The following is a 23,718-nucleotide window of genomic DNA, read 5'->3' as shown; positions in this document are numbered from 1 at the left end:
CCATTCACGTTTTTCAACTTATTGATTGTAAGTTTTTAATGCAGAAGAAACATTTACTAACAAATATTCTTTCCCACCTCTGAAAAGATAACACATGGCTGGGAGGTTATGTGCATGCCCTGTTCAAGAAACAGGAGACACATTCCCTTTAGAATTTGAGGTCTTTCTTAAAACAGCTGTTTCAGACATCATAAAAGCTATAAAGATTCAGCTTCTAACAGTAGGTAAAGCCACTGTATGAGAACAAAGTTCCCATAATTTATTGGTCACCATGTATTTCTGTATATATCCTTAACTACTTGCATCGAAAAAGGACACAATTCTTAAATGGTTTGATGATTTACAGTATCAGTTCTCTGACAATTGGCTCATCCTCACCATTTTTAAAAAAGATAATTAAACTGCACATTTCTTCTTTGGATTCACATAGCTTTAGAATTGAAACTTTTAATAATATTCAGCTTATTTTTAAAATTTGTTGTCTCCCCCCAAAAATTGCTTTATTCATGGCTTGATGCCTTAATCAGCCTCTTCACAGCTGTATCCAGCATGCTGAATCTGCAAGTTTTTTATTTTTTAAAAATGACATTTTCTGGTGCCATCTGAAAGTAAAACACTTAAAAAAAACCACACACAGAGAGACAGCAGAGTATGCTGTATTAGATACACCTCCAGCAAACTGGAGTGCCCAAAGCTCTGTAGCACATACAGAGCCAAGCAGAAAGAGCATTCTCCCAATCTAGTTTTTATTAATTTATGTACCACAATGCCAAAATAATTCTGGGTCAGGCAATGTATGTTTCCTTGTAGAACCTCACAAGTACGCAGGTTCACCAAATTAGGGCAATTCTATTGTTTCTGGCCACACACAGAAAATTGAGACGAGAATTTTTATTTTTATTTAATGGGACAGCCAGTCTTCTAATTAGGCATCAAAAAGCCCATCTAGAACTAGACACCCATTTGTCTGTGTGCATGCAAACAAGGTCCTTGTCCACTTCCCCCAACTGCACCCCTCCCTGCACGGCAAGCAACTTTTCAGAATTCGAAGAAGTTTAAGGAAACTTGTTTAGCTGAGGCACCGAAACACTGCAGTTTGGGAAGAGGGAGTGAAACAAGGACAGACCTTCCCAAGAACATCTACTCAAGCTTGTCCTCTTTGTTTGGTTACCTTTATAAACCCACATAAGCATAAACTTATTTCAGACACCGTCATCCCCAACCAAAGCTTGAATAACAACCAGAAACATAGGTGGTAAAGTCTTGTATATGTCTACTGAGAACACAAAGGGAAACAAAACTTTACATTCCCATTAACAAGTGAAGACCACTGGCAGCAGTTAAACTGTTTGTAACTCGATTCATGTCCTTCCTCTCCTGCACCTGACTCCTGGCCCTACAGTTCCTTTTTGTCATGCTGATGCCATACTCAGTTTTTCTAGGAAGTCCATGTGCTTATTCTCCAGGGCTTGCAAAAAACTCTGGATTCTCTCTTCCCGTTTAGCTCTGCATTCCTGGAGGAGAGTCCGCCGTCTCTGCGCATCTGTACAGGATGCAGAACCTTCCTCTTTCAGCTTCTCCAGCACACAGATCTTGTCATTTTCCATCTGCTGCCACTTCCTTTCTTCCATGTACAAATCCCTGGCTTTCTGAAAAGAAATGGCATATGAGTTGGTGAAAATGAAGCAAGCCTAATAGTCAATAGGGGGAGAGTCAATGTGGTGCCGTCCAGATGTTTGCGGGACTACAACTCCCATCAGCCCCAGCCAGCATGGCCACTTGGTCAAGGTTGATGAGAGTGGTGTGCCTTAACCTCACTGGCTTCCCTGGAATAGAGAAGCAAAAATTGCTGGAGAAATTTGCTTCTGTTTGGTTCCCAAAAGCAAGCAAACAAACAACACCCAATCCCTGATGCTTCTCAAAGTTTGCTCCCTCTTCCTAAAATTATTTTTCTTCCATACACACTCTCACCAAGCAATTGCATTCCATTCTATGGAAATGCATTTGTCTTGCTACATGCAAAAAATCAGTGTATTTGGTCACTATCAAATATTTCTGCACTTCTGATTTTTGACTAGTATTTAACTGAAAGAGAAGAAGACATCTGACCCACTTTAAAATCTACCCACAATGGAAAAGCTATCAGAACCATTTCAATAGGTCTGTTCTGCATATGATGAACACTGAACATCACCCAATGTCTAAATCTGTTTCTAGATCACCCAATACCATTTTCACTAGGGGCACATTTGGGCTTAGTTACCTTTTATGATGATGTCATATATTTAACCATTTGGTATTAGGAAACTTATTTTTACCAGCTTTGAACTAATTCTACGGTCTACCCATAAAACAAACTAGGAGGACCTCACTAAATCCTACTCAAAATTTGATCTCCAGAAATTGGGATCTATTATTATATTATTCTTATTTATTAAATCTTAGGTTCAGCCCGTGAATATATAAATGACATAAGATGGAAAGAATTTTTGCTCAAGTGTTACAGTTGAGATGGGGAATACTTGCTTTTAAAGCAATAAGTTTTTTTTTTCTTTTTAAAAAACTGGCACAATTCCCAGTCTTTTAAGTCTTGAAAAAGTCAGTTAATATTCATAATATGTTGGTGGGGAGTTCTGGGTTTGCCAGATTTGCCTCAGATTTGTGCCCTCCGGGTGTTACCTGCAAAGCATTGTAGTTCATCTGGAACTGAAGGACAGCCTCCCACAAGTTCCAGAAGGAGTAATCTGGCCACAACACAGACTGGAAAACCAAGCATGTATGAGATGTCTGCAGAAAGAAAGACAAGGAGTTTAACAGGCAGCCCGCAGAGGGAAGAACACCACAGAATCAAGCAACGTTGGCCAGTGAAATTATTCTAGCACAAACCCACAAAAGGCCTTTCATCCATATGCTACGTACATTCCTATTCATTGATTGCATGGGTTATGTGCAGATACTTTGGACCATGCCGGAATTCTGTAACCTCAAAATTCTACTATAAGAATGTGAAAATAGGGCAGAGAGGTGTTTAGCTTTGCACTAGGACCTTTGCAGTCATGAAAAGTGACTTCCCCACTGCTGCTGAAAGAAAGGGCTGAGGCTGTGAGGACTCATTCTAGAGTGTGCACATCCAATACCAATTGCCATTCCACCTCAATATCCTTTTGGCAGTGAAGGGAGCATGATCAGTCCAACACTACACCTCTAAAAAGGTTTTTTGGGTTTATTTCGGGTGGGGATTGGGGGTAGGAGAAGGAAGGGCATTGAGCTCTAAGGATGTATGCCTGAGGTGACAACCTGTGGTCTACTCTAACACTCTCTCTCTCTCTCTCTCTCTCTCTCTCACTCTCTCTCTCTCTCTCTCTCTCTCTCTCTCTCTCTCTCACACACACACACACACACACTCCAGTGGGCTCCCTGCTGTGATACCAAAAGATATTTGTGGCTCCCTCCAAATTTCTCCATAAAAAAAGAAATTAAAAAATCCTCTCCTCTCCCCACCCCAACAGCTCATGTAGGTTCCTCACTGTACTATTGTGATGACAAATGGCTTGTGTCCCTCCAAGCCACCCCCACCCCAGTTCAATTGGTCCATTTTAAAACAATGACTTTAACACTTTCTTATAACAATGGTTTTGAATAGTCTCAACTTTATCTAGAAATACCTAAAATAATTAAATCACCCGTACAAGCTTCCCCACAATTGTCTTTACGGAACAGGATGACTGTTAACGTGAAGGCTTGTTGCTCTAAACAACCTTTGGCATGGATGCTAACTGCAACCAGGATGATTTAAGAACATATGGACTTCAGCTATTGCAGGGAGGGGTGGTGGTGGGGATAACACTGTTTATCCAGAGGGATGGATGAGCCAGACTGCTGGTGGGATTTTATTTCTGGTGGGATTTTATTTCGCATGCTTTGGACTTAGATGCCCAACATTCACCATCCATGCCAGCTCAGGAAATATGGATGCCTCAATTTAGACTGGTGTGTTGCCATTTCTTCCTCTTATCCCTTTTTTGTTTGCTTGCTTGTTTTCTGTATAGTATGATGTGATACCCTACTACTGAGCTTTTGTTTGCTAGTAACATTTTTTATGTTACAATAAAAATAACAAAACAACATTACGGGGAAAATGTTTTGGAAGGCAGCCTTGAGAACTACAGTTCTTGTTGTGCACATTTCCCCACTTTGGCCATACCTCTGGACAACCATGGGGTCCACGTGGCCCTCTGCCTGGAAAAGGTTAGCCAACTCTAATGCAGGACAAAGAGCACAGATTCTTGCAGGCCTGCTTCTTGCAGTCCTTTTTGTAGCAAAGCACACCCCTCCTTTTCACCTGGGAAAAGGATCATGTTGCAGGAAACCAGCAGGTAGAATGACCCCGGCATTTGCAAAGCAGGGTGAGAGCTGCACTTGCTTCACATTCAACCTACACAATTCACTAGCCTCCTAAACATCAAAATGATAGGTGCCTGTTTAATCTCAGCTGATAACCGATTCCAGAAGGCTGTAGCTGCAAGACTCAAAGCCCAGGTTCTAGGTACAGGCTAAGTGCACCTCTGGGACATGTGGTACTCCCAGAATTCTCCAGCTGAGGGGGGCAGTTGCCAGCTAGGGATATATGGGGTGAAGAGGTCCCTTAGCAAACGGGACATGGAAATCAAAGGGAGAATCCTGAAAGGAAATTTCCCCATTTATAGTTCATGCTTTAGCATAAAACGCAAAGCTGTAATTCAAGAGCAGCTAACCTGCGGCCTTCCAGACACTGCTGGGGTATAGTGCCATTCTCCTTGACCACTCAAGGTGGGGCTGTTGGGAGCTGGAGGGCCATAGGCTGGCCACTCCTGCTGTAATGTTAGCAGTATGGGAAGTAGAGCTCTGTTGGATCAGACCAAAAGCCCATCTAGTTTAGCATCTTGTTCTCAGAGTGGCCAACCAGGAAGTCCACAAACCTCCCAGCAACAGATATTCAGAGGCATATCCATGGCTTAGGACTGGCACCTGCATGCAGCTTAACCCAGAAGCTGCAGCTAGTGCAGAATGCAGCAGCTAGGTTGGTTGTTGAAGTATTCTATTGACACCATATAACACCTCTGCTGAGGGAGCTGCACTAGCTAGTGGTACAGTTCAAGGTTTTGTTTTAGCATTCTAAGGCCTAAAAAACTTGAGACTAGGATCTGGAAGGAAGACCCTTGCCCAATATAGCCCTACCAAGCTACTGCTCTGCTCAGATGCAATAGTGTTGAGAGTACCAAATGCCTTAACTTGCACTAGAAACCAGACTTTTGGTTCTGCAGTTCCATTTCTCTGGAATCAGTTCCCAGCCGAAATCAGTCACCAGCATCAAGCTGCCTAGGCACCTTCCAAGTACATTTTTGTTTCAGAAGACTTTCTTTGAGGCATGACCCAGTCATTTATGCAACATCAGTTTTATATCTGAACAAGATTTTTGGAGCCCGTAGGAGTGGCTTTATTGTTTTTAAAGCTTGACATTGACTCTCAACATTTAGCCCTGATCTGACAGCTCCTTTGTTCACACTGGAATTCCAGTACGTGATGCAGGACTGTATATCTTCAAATGTATTTTTATTCTAATGGTTTAATGAAGAGAGATTTAGATTCCACCCCCCTGAAACGCAAAATCTTTCCTGAAACTGTACAACAAAATCCCCAGAGCCAAAGTGCTAAATTATTTCTAAACAAGACCAAGCAGAGCAGGAGAGGTGGATCTCACTCTTCCAACCTCATGGGTAATTTCAGTTCACTGTTACCTGCCAGAGCATGAAATCGCTAAGTCTGACTTCTCCGGAAGTCCTTATTAGGATGTCTGGATGAGGAGATTTACAGGTATACAGGCACTTGTCGATCAGCGACTCTGATACATCACTAAGAGACACAAAACTTAAATTAGGGAGCCAATGTTTATCTACAAAGTGGAATGCACATTAGGTGGACCATGAAGACCTTCTGGATCAGGCAAAGAAGAAGAAGAGGCCCACTTATTCCAGCATCCTCCTCCACACACTGCAGCCATGCAGATGCCTATGGCAAAACTCCATAAGTGGTACACGTGGGTATCAACCCTCACCTGCTGTCGCTCCTCCAACTGGTATCCAGAGGTTTACTGTCTCCGAATTCAGGGGTAGCCTACACTCATCATCATGGCTAGGAGGCAGTGGTGAGGCTCCTAGCCATGAAGACTAGAAAGACGGCACCATGTGCTTATTTCTGCACCTCTGGATCTTAACTTTAAATGATTCCATCCGAGTGCCAATCTCCTTAAAGAAGAAAAGGAGGACACAGAGAGCAGCATGGCCTACCCACTTAGGAAACTGCCTTCCCCAAGAAGCAAATTCCAAGCATTTTTCTGAAAGCACTGAGGACTTTGTTTGAACTTGCTTTGGGTGGTAAGGAGTAAACTGACACAAGATACATTTGATAAACATGTTTCATATACGATCAGACTCATTTTATTATTGTTTCTAAAGTGTGGAGCAGATTCTAAAGGGCACAAGGGAGATGTGCCCTTTATTTAGAGTTTCTAAACTCCAAAAAACAAACAAACAACTCTTGAATCTATACTAGCACTATGCCTAATTGCCCATTCTTTGTTTATGGCACTTATTTTTCTTTCTCATTTCAATACTACTTTTCCGCCAGAGAAGAATGCACCAAGTAGGTGAAGAAGAAATGCAACACAGTTACAACCACAAACACAAAAAGGCAATACAAAGTGTACCAGCATTTAAGACCATGACATCTGTAAGATCATAAACCTAAAATATATCCACTTGTGTTTTGTCCTCACGCCCTCCAGAAACTAGAAAGAACAGGGAAGTTCTAAAGAACCATCTCAGTGCATGGAAAAGCCTTGTGAATAAGAGTAACTAGCATGCAGAATGTGTCACCAGCCTCCTGGCAGAGAGAGAGATGGAGAATTCTGCTCATCCTCTTCCAGCCTGATTTGGTTTCTTGGGTTTCTGTGCCAGGTGTGGAGCTGCTCCTCCTCCTTCCCCAGTCCACATTTGCCTAAATGGAACTCCACGTGCTTGCCTACATGCAAATCCTTATCACCTATGGCTACCAGACTCATGCTTAAATACAAGGCTAGCACAGGAGGATGGCATGTGGTGAGCCTCTTGAGGAGCAAAATCCACAAGAACGGCACCACTGCTAAGGTGGTCCCGCTCCATGCATCCACTGATGTAAAAATTCCTATGGGTCTCAATGACCAGAATACTTTTGTATGTGGGGAAGGCCCTACTGCATCCCAATGGTCCTCCAACCCCCAAAATAGTAGTTTTGCAACTGTGCCCAGGTGGTGGGTGTAGAATGCAAGACATTCCCGGCTGACACTGATCAGTCAGCAGCTTTCAATACAATCCACAATGCTATCCTCCTGAAGGGGCTCTGTGAGGTGGAAGTCAAGAGGTGCAGTATTGTGGTAGTTCCAGTCCCATCTGCAGGACCACTTCCAGAATGTAGCACTGAGGGACTTTCACTTGGCCCTGAAGCAACTGTGCTGCCGAGTTCCATTCTGTCCCCCATGAGCTATAGGAAACAGCTAGGAGGGGGTCTTATGAGGATTTGAGGCTTGAATAGCTGAAAATCAGTTTTCATTTAGAGAAAGGATGGGGAACCTCAACCCTGAGGCCAAACACAGCCCCATTCAGGCCTCTTAGTGGCTCTTAGAGGCTCTAAGACTTGTATGGCTCAGGAAGGGGTGCAGCCTGAGACATGTCACCAGCACTGCTTAGCAACCTCCTATTGAGTACCCAGCAGTCTGTTTCATGTTGTTTGTTGTAGCATTTGCTTGCTATGTGTTTCTTTTGTTTTTCAAATAGTTTTGCTTGGTTTCAAAAAAGCTATATGGGCAGGTACAGTGGTGCCTCGCAAGATGAAAAGAATCTGTTCCGCGATTCTCTTCGTCTAGCGGTTTTTTCGTCTTGCGAAGCAAGCCCATTGACGGCTTAGCGGATTAGCGCTATTAGCGGTCTAGTGGCTTTTAGCAATCAGCTGTTAAGCGGCTTATCAGCGGAACAGCTGATAAGCGGCTTAGCGGCTTAGGAAAAGGGGGGGAAAGCGGAAAAAACCCGCGGGAACTTGCAATATTTTTTCGTCTTGCGAAGCAACCCCATAGAGAAATTCGTTTAGCGAAGCGCCTCTAAAACGGAAAACCCTTTCGTCTAGCGGGTTTTCCGTCTTGCGAGGCGTTCATCTTGCGGGGCACCACTGTATTTGGGACGGAAAGGTGGCACACTGATTTTTAGTACACGTGACTTTGGTTTGGTCGCACTGGCGCGGGCCTCAGGCCCCTGCAACTATGATTCAGAATGAAGTGTGAGAGGTGGAGGGGTGCCGAAATTTGGCATCACGCAGGGGACTGCTGAAATTTGAAACCCCAAGATCCACCACTGCTTCTCTAAGAACATTTAAGGGGTTTCAGAATGGCATTGGACTTCTTCGGGAAGGCCCAGAGAGTTGCAGTGGAGAATGTAGATGAGGAAGAGGTGTAGGTCACTGGGAGTAAGTCAGCGTGATGCTGGTGGACTACAATCCCATTATCTCTGACTGCTGGCCATGCTGGCAGGGACTGATGGGAATTGAAGTCCAGAAACTCCTGGAGGGCACCATGTAGGCTAGCCTTGCGAAAGTATTATTATGGCTGTGTACAAACAGACTGGAAAACTGTAATTGGCATGAGCTTTCCTCCTGCAGCCTGAGCTTTGCTTTCCCCAACCTTTCCCTAAGGGACTCAAGTCCTGACTGCCAGCTTGTCCTTCCGCTGAGGCTTCAGATTTCATGACTGCTTTGTTTGCATTTCCAAGAGCCTTGCGTATTTATGCCCTCCAATGTTTGCTTAGTGCTTTAAGGTTGCTGGTGTTTTTTGGATTATTTTTTTGTTTTTTTAAAAAAAGGTTTTCATGCTTTGAAAACTGCTCTTCATGATTGACACAATGGCCAGCCAATCAGTGTGCAGGAATGTGCTCCAAGGAGTGGCGGTGGCAGCAGCATGGGGATGGGAAAATCTAGCTTCATGTGGGCACAAGGGCCTGATAGTCAGCACTATGATGATCCAGCTCCTTCTGCCAAGCCTAAGGAACAGAGTTCAACCTGGGACTGAAGATGGTATGCCACAGAGTGGATGCTTCCACAGCAGCCCCATTGCGGAAATCAAACATGCAAGGTTACCTGGGTTGAAGCAGTCCTTCTTCGACTCCCCAAGCCAGCTCTTTCACTGCATTGCTAATCTCTTGTCTTGATGTGTATGCAATACCAATGTTCAAAAAACACCTTTTAAAAATAAAGAGAGAAGAAAAATGATGCACCATGTTAAGGAAGTTTTCCTCCCTCTCTTATCATACCTGAACTTGAGTTCATCCAATTAAACTGATAGTCTATTCTGAATCTCCTCCTAAAAGGAAGCTGAAAGGAAGTTTTTAATGCTCGATGCTTTATTGTATTTTATATATTCTGTAAGCCGCTCAGAGTGGCTGAGGAAACTCAGCCAGATGGGTGGGGTATAAATAATAAAATTATTATTATTATTATTATTATTATTATTATTATTACTACTACTACTACTACTACTACACAATTAAAGGAAGTACAAAGGGTACATAATGCACACAAAGCCAAGATATGGACAGGCCCAGGGTTTCTGATACAACTGCAGAGAGATTATGTACAGGGAGTGGCCTGACTTAATACCTCCCTGCCCCATTTTGACATTAAATACAGACATGCACAATGAGAGTAATGAATGATCACTTGGTTTTTGTTCAAACATCTGACAAACATGCTCCTACTGATGTTCTGTTTGCTTTTATGGTCTTGTGACAACTCCAATAAAAACCATGCTTTAAAATGGCAAGACTTTGCAACAGGACTCACGTGTTGTAGTGCCTTGTTGCCAGCACAACTTTGGCAATTAGTTCCTGGATATCTTTCGGCAGGAGGGGCAGGTCCCCAAGGATACGAACACACACACCGTGTCTCTCCAAGTTCTCCCTAAAAGGGAGAAGAGGAAGAGGATGGAGGAATTTGACTAACACAACAGACAAGACAAACCCCAGCAATGCCAGCACGTACAGTATACAGTCATTATTAACCGACACTCAGTTATTCAGAGATTCTGCTTACATCTTGCAACAGGACACGTGGAGGAGTGGGGGAGAGAAGAATACAAGTCACAAGGGTTTTCCACGCAAGCAAGAGTTGGATCTGCGGCCACGTGAACAATGACAAGACAGCAACACATTTGAAACTGTCCTGCCAAAAGCTCCAAAGATGTTTACTATATCATCCAGCAGCCATGATTTCAGCTTACAGTGGTACCTTGGTTCTCAAACGCCTCGGTACGCAAACAAATTGGAACCCAAACTCTGCAAACCTGGAAGTAAGTGTTTCAGTTTGCGAACTTTTTTCGGAAGCTGAACATGCCCCGTTTTGAGTGTTACGCTTCCGTTTTGAGTGTTATGCTGACGATTTGAGCGCCACACTTCTTTTTTGAGTGTTACGATTCTGATTTGAGTGCCACACTTCCGTTTTGAGTGTTACATTGTCTGTCTGGTTTTGCTATTTATTTTGCGTTTTTGTGGCTCTTTTTTGTTTTGTTTTTGTGACTGTGTGGAACCCAGTTCAGCTGCTGATTGATTGATTGATTGATTGATTGATTGTGTGACTGCAGTACATTGTTTATTGCTTTCATTTTATGGATCAATGGTCTCGTTAGATAGTAAAATTCATGTTAAATTGCTGTTTCAGGGGTTGTTTTTAAAAGTCAGGAACGGATTAATCCATTCTGCATTACTTTCTACAGGAAAGTGCGCCTTGGTTTTGGAACGTTTCGGTTTTGGAATGGACTTCCAGAATGGATTAAGTTTAAGAACCAAGGTTCCACTATACTTTAATAAGCTGTGAATGAACAGCAATGAAGTGTATTGTGTGGGTGTTGGTTTTTCAAACCCATTGCATGGGGAAACATTAATTAATTTAGTCTACTGACTTTTACAAGAGGGGACCAGGGTATCTACACAGTTGCACTTTGCTTCAGCCTAGGGTGGAAGGCAAAGGTGCTCAATCCTGCCATCGCCAGGCTCCACTGGCTAAGAGCCCCAATAAAAATTATTGCCTTCAGGGTCCCAACTGAATGCCCACTCTTCTTAGACGTAACCTGAGAAAAAAATCATATAATCAGGTTTACACTACAGTAGGAAGAAGGCTGTTCATACCCAAAGTAAATTATATTTACTTTCATCTTGGTCTAAATTGGAGAAGCTCCCCCAAGATTCTAGACAATTTAATATACAAATTAAGCACCTTAATTGTTTCACTTCAGAGGAAGGACACACACTGAAGCTCCAAGAGTGCTGTTTGGGTCTCTGTTTACTTCCTTTACTGGCTGTCCCTCTTATCAGTTACAGATAGGTAGCCGTGTTGGTCTGCCATAGTCAAAACAAAACAAATTCCTTCCAGTAGCACCTTAAAGACCAACTAAGTCAGTTCTAGGTATGAGCTTTCGTGTGCATGCACACTTCTTCAGATACACTGAAACAGAAATTTCCAGACCCTTCTATATAGTGAGAAGGTGGGGAGGGGTATTACTCAGAAGGGTGGTGGGAATGGGTGATTGGCAGATAGCTGTGATGAGCCTGTTGACGACTCTTAACGACTGCAATAGGTCTTACAGGAAAAAGCAACGGGTGAAAAGGTGAAAAATGGCTTTGTCATGTATAATGAGATAAGAATCCAAGGTCTTTGTTCAGACCAGGTTTCTCCATGGTTTTGAGTTTGGTGATAAGTTGTAATTCAGCAGCTTCTCTTTCCAGTCTATTTCTGAAATTCCTTTGTAGTAAAACAGCTACTTTGAGATCTTGTATAGAATGTCCTGGGAGATTGAAATGTTCTCCTACTGGTTTCCCTGTCTTGTGATTCCTGATGTCCGATTTATGTCCGTTTATTCTTTGGCACAATCTTGTGGAGTAGGTTACAGCGATTATCCCTATATAAACAGCGGTGGGAATGGGGTTTGGAGCTTCCCCCCAAACCACCCACTGAATTCATGACAGCTGACTAATCTGGGGATATCCTTGTTCACAGCTCATTCTCTTAACCATCATGCTACCCTCATCTCAATGATAAATAACTTCAGTTTAATTATTTACCTGTGTTTTATTTTGTATTTTATTATGCGATGAAGGACAGTATATAAATTTTATTATTAAATGATGATGATGATGATAATGATAATAATAACAATAATAGGTAGGAAAGCCTGTGCCCCTCCAGATTTATTTAAACCCCACCTTTCTTTTATCATGGCATACATGAGGTTCTCAGGTGGTTATCCATCCAGGCACTGATCAGAGCCTTGCTCAGAATCTGCAAGATGGTGATCCTCATGTATTTTCAGACCATACCCAGAGGCCCTGTGGGCACCAATGGTTGGGGCTGAGGGAACTGAGAGTCCAGCATCATCTCTAGAGAGACCTTCTATCAAGTATAGCCATACCTCGGGTTAAATATGCTTCAAGTTGGGCGTGTTCGAGTTGCGCTCCTCAGCAACCCGGAAGTAACGGAGCGCGTTACTTCCGGGTTTCACCGCTTGCGCATGCGCAGACGCTCAAAATGACATCACGCGCATGCGCAGAAGTGGTGAAAAGCGACGCGTGCGTGCGCAGACGTGCCATCGCTAGTTACGTTTACCTCTAGATGCGAACGGGGCTACGGAACGGATCCCGTTTGTATCTAGAGGTACCACTGTATTTCTTCAGGTCAACTGTGTGTTTGAGAAAGCAGACATTGTTGCAGTCTGTGGAAACTCGATTCCTAATGGCCATTTTCATCCCGATAATAGCACAAGGATATGGAATAATCCTCCAAACTCTCCATAGTCCAGCACAGAACTGAAAAGAACCCAGTAAGTACCCACTACTCTAGTTTCTTTCTGCTGCTCTATCAATATACACTAATAGTCTATTTGACCCAGTAAAATTCAAAACACAACCACATTTCTCTTTTTATCCTGGTACCACTAACAGCTGTAATACAGTCAAGCAGCAGCTATTCACAGGAAGACCCCTAAAAGCTCAGGCTAGTTTTATTTTATTTCATAGTGCAAAAATATGCAGAAACATGAATAATATACCTATAAATAATATTCCTCCAGCTTTCTTAGCTTAATTTGTTGCAGGAAGTTAACAGTGGGACAACGAAAATAGATTTTATGCGATTTAATGGTAGCCAAGAGACTGATAGGGATACATGATCTCCTTTTGATAATATAACACTTGCAACTGATGAACAGATATGTTTACAGACGTAGACTCTGCTTGGATAAATGATAATATTTGGAATGCATTTATATAAAATGTGGTAGGCTATTAATATTTACATTAGTGTTAGAACAGTATCAAATTTATAAAAGAATGTATGGGTCAGGGTATTGTTGTATATATTCATATATCCCCCCCTCCCTTACAGAGTTTTGTGCCTTTTTTTGTTTGTATCACTTTATTGCTTTATAATTTAAAACAGTTCAATAAAATATCATTAAAAAAAAGATTTGCTGGTAAACATCCCCTTGGTTTGTTGCAAGAGAATGGTATGTAAATAATTTTATAATTATGAATTAATAAATGTTAGAAATGATCACAAAAATTGTAATAATTTTATGCAGGTCTCTTTCTTGCTCTCATATTATCACCACAGGGGTTAATTAGCCATAATGTTTATGTGATCAGCACTGCTTTGTAACTGGCCCATGCATGTACATTTAAGCTTTTAATTGTCACAGTCTCTATTTTTTCCATTTTAATTCCCTCCAACGTCACTGTTGACCAGATTATCTTTACCTCCATCCACCATCACCCCACAATGTGCCTACTATGGCACTTCACAAAGTAGACACTAATCTGCTAAAGCTTATGCCCTTGAAATTATATACTGAAAATAAAATAAATGGATGAAACTTTGGGAAGGTATTGTTCCAAAAATAAGTTAAAGTGCAGCAATATTCCATATCCTCAGTTACTAATCTGTCAGTTCACAGAAACCTCAGCCATTTCCCTGTAGAATTATACAAAAATTTTAGTCACTAAGGAGACTGACAACTAGTGTGACATTTGTTTCCATATGTACCTACCAAGACTCTAAAGATCTTCACCTGAGGTCTTTCTCCAAATTACTAGGTGAAATGTGGCAGGCAGGTAATGAAGATGGGGCCTTTTCAGTGGTGGCACCTCAATTATGGAATAATTCCCCAAGATGTTTACCTGGCAACCACCTTGATATCTTTTTTTGGCAGCAGCAAAGACCTCTATTTCCCCAGGCCTGTAAATTTGTTTAAACTGCTAAGCTGTCTTTCTCTCTCCACCAAATGATTTTATGCTGCTTATATAGGTTATTATTGCTTTTATTCAGTGGTATCTTTTTTATTTTAATAAAAGGAATATTTTGCTTAGGTAAACTGGCTTGGGAACATTTGTGGGAATGGCAAATTATAAATATGTAAAACAAATAACCAAACCCTGCTTCCAACAGTTTGCCTTTGAGACAATACAAAAAAGCTACTTTAGAATCAAGTATATTTACTGCAACTTCCCCCACCAGGGGCAAAAATCATGTTCTAATGCAGGATGAATTCATGGGTTCTTTCCAACTGACTTTTACTCAGAATGGACCCATTGAAATGAACGGCTTTGACTCACTTAGGTCCATTAATTTAAATCGGTTTGTTCTGAGTAAAAGTCAGTTGAATACAATTCAATGTTTCCTGCTGGTGACAGAAGTGATGACTCAAGTCAGGCCTAACTTTTAAATGCATGCAGAAATACATCATGTTCCTTAACAGCAAATGAGGGCAACCTGTGGCCCTCCAGATCTTTGCTAGACTACAACTCCCACCATCCCTGACCATTAGCCATGCTAGCTGGGGGTGATGGAAGTTGGAGTCCAATGACAACTGGAAGGTCTCAGGTTCCCGGCCCTGGACTTGCAGGTTGCGACGGAAGGTTAGAAAGAATGAGCTTACTGTTCTTCTAGAAGACGGGTAAATTTTTGCCTTGCCATCTCCATCAGGCCTTCCACTTCTTCCTGGGATCGCTTGAAGTTCTCAATACTAAAGGCGTAGACTGTGACTTCCCGGATACCCAGACTCAAGCACCACTGCAGTGTCTGTAGAAAGGGAGCTATTTATTCAAAGCCAAAGTGACAACAAACTAGTCACTAAAACTAAATTTTTGCTTTTGGGTCGCCCTTCATCAAAGAGCTCTAGGGTGGGTTACAGAAACACACGCAAACCTCTCTCCCCATTTGATTTACGGATGTCTGCTAAATAGGTGGTTTTTGCTTCCTTTTTGCTCATCAAATGATCTCTCCAATGACCACTGGGGTGCCACCACTGGAAAGGCCCTCTCCCTTGAGATTACCCACCTCAATTCATCCAGAGAACCCAAAACAAACCCCCTGAAGCTTTTAAGGTTCAGGTAAGTACAGAGGGGAGAAAATTGTATATAAAATAACTTGGTCCCAAGCCATTTAAGGCTGTAAAGGTTAAAGCCAGCAATTTTAATCTGGACCTCAAAAGGAAGAAATTGAGGCCAGGCAGACAGAAAAAAAGAACAGGGAACAGGGTGATTAGACATACACATTTTGACCTAGCCAAGGCAAATGTGAACCAAGTCTTGAAGCCACCATCTTGGCCTTTGCATCCTAAACAGCCACTTGTCTAGAAAAGGTCCTCCTCACCTGTGCTAGTTTTGCAAATCCCTGTGAATGTCCTTCTATTTTTTTCACTTTGTGTTTTTGAGCATAACGGCGGTTGCCATCCATGATGAAGGCGATGTGCTTGGGCATTGGGCCTGCCTAAATGCAAAAGGGGGGGGGGAGAGAAAGCAGAGAAATGATAAGCTGTCAGAAAAATGATAATCAAACTCAATTTCACCTTAAGCATGTACAGTGGTGCCCCGCAAGACGAACGCCTCGCAAGACGGAAAACTCGCTAGACGAAAGGGTTTTCCGTTTTGGAGGCGCTTCGCAAAACAAATTTCCCTATGGGCTTGCTTTGCAAGACGAAATGTCTTGCAAGTTCCTGCGGGTTTTCCCCCCTTCCCCCCCCTTTTCCTAAGCCGCTAAGCCGCTTATCAGCTGATCCGCTGATAAGCCGCTTATCAGCTGATCCGCTAAAAACCGCTAATAGCGCTAATCCGCTAAGCTGTCAATGGGCTTGCTTCGCAAGACGAAAAAACCGCTATACGAAGAGCCTCACGGAACGGATTAATTTCGTCTTGCGAGGCACCACTGTATCATGAGCCAGGGCAGAGATCAAAGGTCAGCAGAATCAGGCACCTGCTGACAGCCCACATTCAAACAAGAGCCACCTGAACCGGATCCTCCTATTCTTGCTTGTTCACCTGTGCCTCATTCTGGCCCAGAAGGGATGAGCAAATAAAGACCTGCTGCCCACTGCTTGTCTGCCCACTGGTTCTGTCTGGCAAGCAAGCAGGTGGTAGCAATAATAAGTCACAGCAATAGAGGAGAGTGGGTAGACTGTATTGCTAATGGCCTCCCAAACCAGGACAAGGCATGAACTCAGGCTTGCCCTCCCTAAAGGTGAGCACAAAGTGGGAGGGGGGGCGGCCCGAAAATAACAGTTGTGTGCAGAGTGCAGGAGCAAAAGCAACACAGATTAAGTCAGCAGTACACCTTTACCCCCCCCCCAAATTACAGGTTTTTTAAAATAATAACTGCTGAGTTTTAGAACAAAAACACAGAAACTGAAAGGTGGTCCAGACCCTAATCCTGGCAGATCTAAGAGCACCATAGGACAGCCTTGTTCATATGCTCATAAAGGTTGGCAACCTGCAAATACACACACACACACACACACCCCAACCTGCTGAGGAATAGTGGAGGAGGAACAGGGAGTTCTGTCCTCCTTGCAGGAGCTCACATTGTTTCTGTGCTGGGTGCAGAGGACAAGCAGAGCCAACCAACCCTTCTCCACCATCCCACTCACTTATCTGCAGGAAGGAAATTCCTTCCTGCCTATGGCCAAAAGAGCTATCCTCTACGGCAGGGCTGTGGAACATGCAGCTCTTGGTCAGGCAATATATGGCCCTTAGCCTAATACCATGTCAGGTGGGAAGCCTGAAGGGAGGAAACATATGGAGTTCTGAAAGTGACCACTACAGAACTTAGAGAATAGTAATTTGTCTGTCCCCTCGGCAGTACACTATTGGGTGGGGGGAGACAGAGGTGGGTGCCCCTGCCTATATTTAGCTCTGGCCCATGAGAGATCACTGGCAAGAGAAGGAATGCCACTGCAGAAAAAAAGGTTCTCCAGGAGAGACTCTAGGACCAGAATTTCCAGAGGTGTTCCCCTATAGCAGAGGTGGGAATCTATGGCTCATGGGCTTAATGAGACCTGCCAGGCCTCCCCATTTGGCCCATAAGGCTGTTCTGACCAAGCATGCCCACCTAAATGTCATATATGACATCGCGATGTGCGGTGCTTTGCAAGATCTCATGGCCTACAAGATAGGGGATCTAGGTTGCTGGCAGGATTCAGCTCTTCACCCTTCAAGCCCTATAGCATCATACATGCAGCAATACTTCTAACACTCACATGCAAGCATCCAAATCAAATAACTTGTGATAGCATCAGCATAACACTTACCTTTATCACACTGGCACAGAATCTCTCCAAGATGGACAAATCTCCTTCTTTTATCCAAGACATGGTCCTCCCTTTTCAAGCAAACTTTTTTAAGTTGAAGAGAAAGGAGAGCCTGAAAGTTATAGGAAGAAGAAAAAAGTTTTCTTCATCCTTATTATTAATTAAATTTCTATCCTGCCCTTCATCCCAAAGAAGCCCAGGATTTGGGGGGTGGGAGTGGGAAACAAAGCAGTGAAACAAAATAGTAAAACAATAACATCAAGAACATCTAAAAACAGTCACATATCCTTCGAGTTAATACTGAAGGTCTACCAGGCTTGCACGTTGAGCACACTGCTTTATGGAAGTGAGTTGTGGACAACTTACAACTGCCAGGAGTGATGCTTCAACACCTTCTACATGAGCTGCATCAGGAAGGTTTTGGGTATCACTTGACAGGACAGAGACTCAAACAAAGATGTGCTCTCCCAAGCCCACATTCCCAACATGTCAACACTCTGGTCTCAGTGACATCTACACTAGCTTGGTCACGTCTACAAAATGGAAGATGGCAGAATCCCCTAGGGCCTGCTCTATGGGGAGCTGGCTTTAGGCACCAGGTCAGTTGGCAGACCATCTCTGTGTTACAAAGATGGCGGCAAAGGTGACATGGAGGCTGGCAACATTAATCCCACCATATGGGAATCCTTTGCAGACAATTGCACTATTAGGAGACAGTCAGGTCGTGTATCCATAGCAATGACCAGAGGAAGAATTACTGCTGGGAGGAGTGCAGAGAGAAGAAATGTTGTGGTGCACCTGCAGCAGCACAACCGGACAATTTCATCTGTCTCTACCCAACAAAACATGTCTCTCCCGTATTGGTCTGTACAGCCACAGCAAGTGCTGTAAGTCTCCAATGGTTTGACTTTACCCACAAAGGTGCACTCTTCCATTGTCTCCCAAGACAGGCGGATGCCAACTAGAACAACTAACTGCTGGGAACAGTTATCTTTCAGCCATCAAATGCCTTTGTGAACAGGAATGTTTTAAAATACAATCTGAAGACACTGGAATTTTGGGACACAGGGTCATCTTTGGATGAACATGCATCTTACTGATCCATAACAGATGAAAGTTCTCTGGTTCTCCAGCTGTTGTTAGACTACAACTCTCATCATGGCCAACTGCTCACTATACCGGCTGGTGCTAATGGGGAGTCCAGGATCTGGAGGCCCCCAGGGTCACCATGCCTTGTTTCACAGCAGTTATGGAGGAACCTTTGCAGTTTTATTGATTGTAATATGATAGAATATTAGCCCAGTGTATAACCACAGAGCCTAGGGCTTGCCGATCAGAAGGTCGGCAGTTCGAATCCCCGCAACAGGGTGAGCTCCCATTGCTCGGTCCCTGCTCCTGCCAACATAGCAGTTCGAAAGCATGTCAAAGTGCAAGTAGATAAATAGGTACCACTCCGGCGGGAAGGTAAACGGTGTTTCCATGCGCTGCTCTGGTTCGCCTGATGCGGCTTAGTCATGCTGGCCACATGACCTGGAAGCTGTACACCAGCTCCCTTGGCCAATAAAACGAGATGAGCACCGCAACCCCAGGGTCAGTCATGACTGGACCTAATGGTCAGGGGACCGTTTACCTATACCGTTTATTAACCTGGCTTTTAAGATCCACCTGCCTCTATGTGCTTTCAGGTTTTTTTGGATTTCTGTTTCAATTGCGTATTCTTACGCAAGGCAATTTTCATGGAAGAGCAATATATTTTAAAACCCTATAATAAAATTAATCTCTGCAGAGGATGGCCCTGCCATACTAGCATTGCTAATTGTGCAAGAGTCCATGGGCATGTACAAGGCTCATGGGCTCCTATATAGTACTGCCCACAAAGCTTTTGCCACCCTTTATGTGCAAATAAAAAAGAATTCAGAACTAACTCCTGCAGCAAAGCAGCAATTCCTCATGTAGCCAGCAAGGCTGAAGAAAAAGACGGTTTAATTGACTATTGTTGCACCAACCAGTTGCTGTGGAAAATAAAGTTTCAGGGTGCAATTCTGCAGTACTTACCTGGGAAAGTCCCACTGAACTCAATGGAGCTGAATAGACATGTACTGGATTGCAATGTCAGTTACATAACTCCTCCCTCAGTAACAGCAACCCCTCTAGCAGTACTGGGGCAAAGGGGGAGAAGGCGTTCTGCCTTCTCTCTTAGCAATAATTGTTTCAGTGGTTTGAAGGCTGTTTCTCTTCTCTTGGACAGTGCCTTGTCTTTATACATTTGCCCAGCAGCCATAGGAGACCTGGAACTCCACATGAAGTAGGAGGAGGAATGCAGTGCCCCGTCCCTCCTCTGCACTCAGCACAGAAATGTAGTAGGTTGCTGCTAGAGGGACGAAGCTATTCATCCTTCTTCTGCCAACCCCCAGCAAGGTAATAGGGTGTGCATTTGGTTTTGGGGCAGACTAATAACTTTAGTGGGGTTATTTGGAAGGCTGCTACTGGGGCAGTGGAAGGAAAAGGCTGAGGTGGGGTTAGAACACAGCAGAAATGGAGGGAATGCTGTACTCCATAAAATAAATAATGGCGGCTCCCTGTCTGTGGAATGCTCACCCCAGAGAGGCATGTTAGCACCATCACTATCTGTTTTAGGTGCCTGGCAAATACATTTTTATTCACCCAGACCTGTGGACTTGAATTTTTTGCTTCTTTTAGTAGAGCGGGGTTGAGTTGGATCTTCTGTTTTATACATAATACAGTGGTACCTCAGGTTAAGTACTTAATTTGTTCCGGAGGTCTGTACTTAACCTGAAACTGTTCTTAACCTGAAGTACTACTTTAGCTAATGGGGCCTCCTGCTGCTGCCGCACCGCTGGAGCACGATTTCTGTTCTCATCCTGAAGCAAAGTTCTTAACCTGAAGCACTATTTCTGGGTTAGTGGAGTCTGTAACCTGAAGCGTATGTAACCCGAGGTACCACTGTACTCTACAGGTGAATATTTTAGGTTATTTTTCCTCTTGTTTTTACACTAGCTTTTAAATTTGTAGGTCAATTAATGTTCTCCTTTCTGAGAAAAAGTGACTAATACTAATAAAAGTGACATAATGATAATTATGACTATACAGTAGTAATATAATATGAAGACTATATACACCCGTAACTCAGGATAACACTTTGTGCATCTGATAAAACAAACTGTGGTCCATGAAAGCTTATGCCATCATTAACTTTGTTTAAGGTGCCGCATGACTTTGTTGTTCTTGCTGCAACAAGATTAACACAGCTAGAAATATGATGGAGGTGTTAGTCATCAATATATCAGTGTTTCTGCCTTATTTTTTTAGCTCTGTTTACTGCTCTTGAAAGCCACTTTGAGAATCATTTGGAAAAGATGTCTAAAAATAAACTTGAAGAAATGTAGCCTAGTTTTCACTGAAGTGGCAAACCTAGGAGTGTTCCACTTCAGATTACAAGGCAAGATCTTTCACATTATTGACTGCTCCTCCCCACAAATAATGATGATACAAAACTCCTTGCATGCAGAAAAGTAGCACATCAGAAAGAAGCATTCTAGCCCAGCCCTCTTTCAAAATATATATTTTTGGAGTTTCTCTAGCCATTCCTTGTATGAGTTTCTGAACACACCCAGGAAGTTCCTGGTCTATGCATATGGATTATTTGGCAATATGAAAAAGGTAGTGGGAGGAACTTCTCTAAAGATGTCGGTAAACTCCCCCATCCTTCTCATAATTACTGAGGGTGTTGGGAAAAACAAGGTATTTCATCAAAAGAGGAAGATGTAATTATTGTCACCTCTCCCATGACAGGAGAAGGAGGAGAAGGTGAAGGGGGAACCCTACCTTTAAAAACAGAAATCATAAAGCAGGTTCATTTTCATGGCCCAACTAAATGAAGAGAAAACAAAATAAAAAAATTCCTTCCAGTAGCACCTTAAAGACGAACTAAGTTAGTTCTAGGTATGAGCTTTCGTGTGCATGCACACTTCTTCAGATACACTGAAACAGAAGTCACCAGACCCTTCTATATAGTGAGAAGGTGGGGAGGGGTATTACTCAGAAGGGTGGTGGGAATGGGTGATTGGCACATAGCTGTGATGAGCCTGTTGAACACTCTTAACGACTGCAATAGGTCTTACAGGAAAAAGCAAGGGGTGAGAAGGTGAAAAATGGCTTTGTCATGTATGATGAGATAAGAATCCAATGTCTTTGTTCAGACCAGGTCTGAACAAAGGTGCTACTGGAAGGAATTTTTTTATTTTGTTTTGACTATGGCAGACCAACACGGCTACCCATCTGTAAATGAAGAGAGTGGAAGCAAGACATTCCCACTTAGGCCCTACTTCCTAGTGCTCTCTCTCTCTGTGTATAGGTAAACAAATATACACATAACCACCACACATGAATGACCATACTTATCATCAATATTTATATCCTTCCTATAAAGTATCTCAAAGATGAAACCCTTTACAGTTGGAACAGATTCTTCCTTATTCCCTAGTATGTTCCAGGGTTTCTGAAAAAGTGCTTAACAGTTCAACCCTATGCATATCTACTTAGAAGTAGGATATGCTGTAATCCTAGGAACTTACCTGTAAAGTCCAATTAAATGGGGCTTACTTCTGAGTAATGTAGGATCATGTTATTCTTTCATGGGTTGTTTTTTTACATATAGTTGGACTGTTGAGGGGGCAGATTAGGGAGGGAGAAAAACTGCAACCTTATACCCACTTATCTCAGAGTGAGACCCAGAATGGGGATTACTTTCCATATAGAGTTGTTCTATATAGAGTTGTTCTCCAGCAGTAGCATCAACGAAAGAGTAAAAACAATAGGATCATGCCCTGTAAGAGACTTCAGCTGTCAGCCTAACCCCACTTACCTGGGAGAAAGGTCCATTGAATTCAACAGGACTTACTTCTGAGTAGGCATGCTTAGGATTGCAGTGTGACCAATTAGGAACAATTTACAGGAACCCAGAAAACAACCTCATACCAAGCCAGACCCTTGAGCCACCTAGCTCAGCTCGTCTACACTTGGCTGGCAGTGGGTTTCAGGGGAGTCAGTCTCTCCCAGCTCCACCTGAGGACACCAGGGGTTGAACCAGGGACCTGTTCCCATGCAAGGCAGATGTTCTACCCCTGAGCTATGATTCTCCCACTTCACCAGATTCATCAAGAGTCAAGCCCATCCCAGGGAACAGCGCTGTAGACCACAAAACCTCACACCGCAGTTTATTCGTTCACCTTTTAAGGCACCACCAAAACTCTTTGGGCACTGCAACAGGCGAATCCTTTTCCAAAAGATGAACATACGGTTCACCATGTCACCCACGGAAACAAACTAAGAAAAGCCATTCGACCTGGAAGAGGGGCCCTCTCTCTTCCCTCCACCTTGAAAGGGGTCCCTCCCAAGACGGAGGGGGCACTGGAACCCCCCAAACCCCCGCAGGGAGCAGAAAGAGCCCCGATCCTTCTTCCCGCCTAAGAAGGGCTCCTGCGTGTTTGTCTCTACAGGGCAGTCGCTCCAAAGGAAGCCCCGCTGAGCTTGACCAGTGGGCGCTCCTCTCACTCACCCGCCTGCCGGGTCTGAAGTTGCACCTCTTGGCGGCGGCTGCTCTGCAAAGGAGCGTGACGTGCCCTTCCGTATATGTCACGGCGACTCGACCCGCCTTCCGAGTTACGTCACCGTCTCGGAAGTGCGCGGCGAGCGCGCGCCCCTTCGCACGAGGGGAGGAGGATTCCAAGGCCTGGCCCCTCAGAGAAAGAAGGGAGTGCGCGTGCGCGCGTTTGGAAATCTCCGGGCCGAGCGTTGAAAGATTCGAATTGGAACGCTCGCGTTGCAGCTGCAACGGAAGGTGCTCGAAGAGGCTCGCGATATTCTGACAACAGCAACGGCGCTGGCATACAATAAAAATTTAGCTTAGCATATGCGTATGCATCTTATATCTATCTAGAGCTTTGTGTGTGTGACACGAAAATCGGTTCTAAATACTGCAGTGCAGTATTTAAATTCTGCAGTGCAGTATT

The 23,718-nt window shown here is 43.5% G+C and overlaps 1 protein-coding gene and 1 long non-coding RNA gene across 2 annotated transcripts in view; one reads left to right on the top strand and one right to left on the bottom strand.

Moving 5' to 3' along the window:
• Window positions 1-225: 225 nt before the first annotated feature.
• Window positions 226-23,377, bottom strand: DHDDS (dehydrodolichyl diphosphate synthase subunit). Its single transcript, XM_081869400.1, has 9 exons — window positions 23,265-23,377; window positions 17,687-17,798; window positions 15,757-15,873; window positions 15,041-15,183; window positions 9,901-10,017; window positions 9,199-9,300; window positions 5,778-5,892; window positions 2,680-2,787; window positions 226-1,649 (listed from the first exon to the last, which is right to left on the bottom strand). Exons 2-9 carry the CDS (start codon window positions 17,747-17,749, stop codon window positions 1,413-1,415), a joined length of 1,002 nt encoding a protein of 333 aa, XP_081725526.1. The 5' UTR covers window positions 17,750-17,798; window positions 23,265-23,377; the 3' UTR covers window positions 226-1,412.
• The window catches only part of LOC309346161, a 34,794-nt gene continuing 30,386 nt past the window's right edge, over window positions 19,311-23,718 (top strand). The window contains exon 1 of the long non-coding RNA XR_014158400.1: window positions 19,311-20,104. This is a non-coding gene — a long non-coding RNA (uncharacterized lncRNA). The remainder of the gene's footprint in view (window positions 20,105-23,718) is intronic.

Source organism: Podarcis erhardii (assembly GCF_964252035.2).
Source record: "Podarcis erhardii genome assembly, chromosome: 7".
Classification (NCBI taxonomy): Eukaryota; Metazoa; Chordata; class Lepidosauria; order Squamata; family Lacertidae; genus Podarcis; species Podarcis erhardii.
The sequence above is the reverse complement of the archived record's forward strand: the minus strand, read 5'-3'. Positions and strand labels throughout refer to the sequence as shown.

Bases quoted from the DNA above. Each gene is read 5' to 3' on its own strand.
- DHDDS (XM_081869400.1), bottom strand. From the start codon at position 17,749: ATGTCTTGGATAAAAGAAGGAGATTTGTCCATCTTGGAGAGATTCTGT. The intron at 10,018-15,040 runs GTAAGCTCATTC...TCTCCCTTTTAG, and splicing joins ACCCGTCTTCTAGAAGAACA to GGAGAACTTGGAGAGACACG. The intron at 5,893-9,198 runs GTAACCTTGCAT...TGTGTCTCTTAG, and splicing joins GAAGGACTGCTTCAACCCAG to TGATGTATCAGAGTCGCTGA.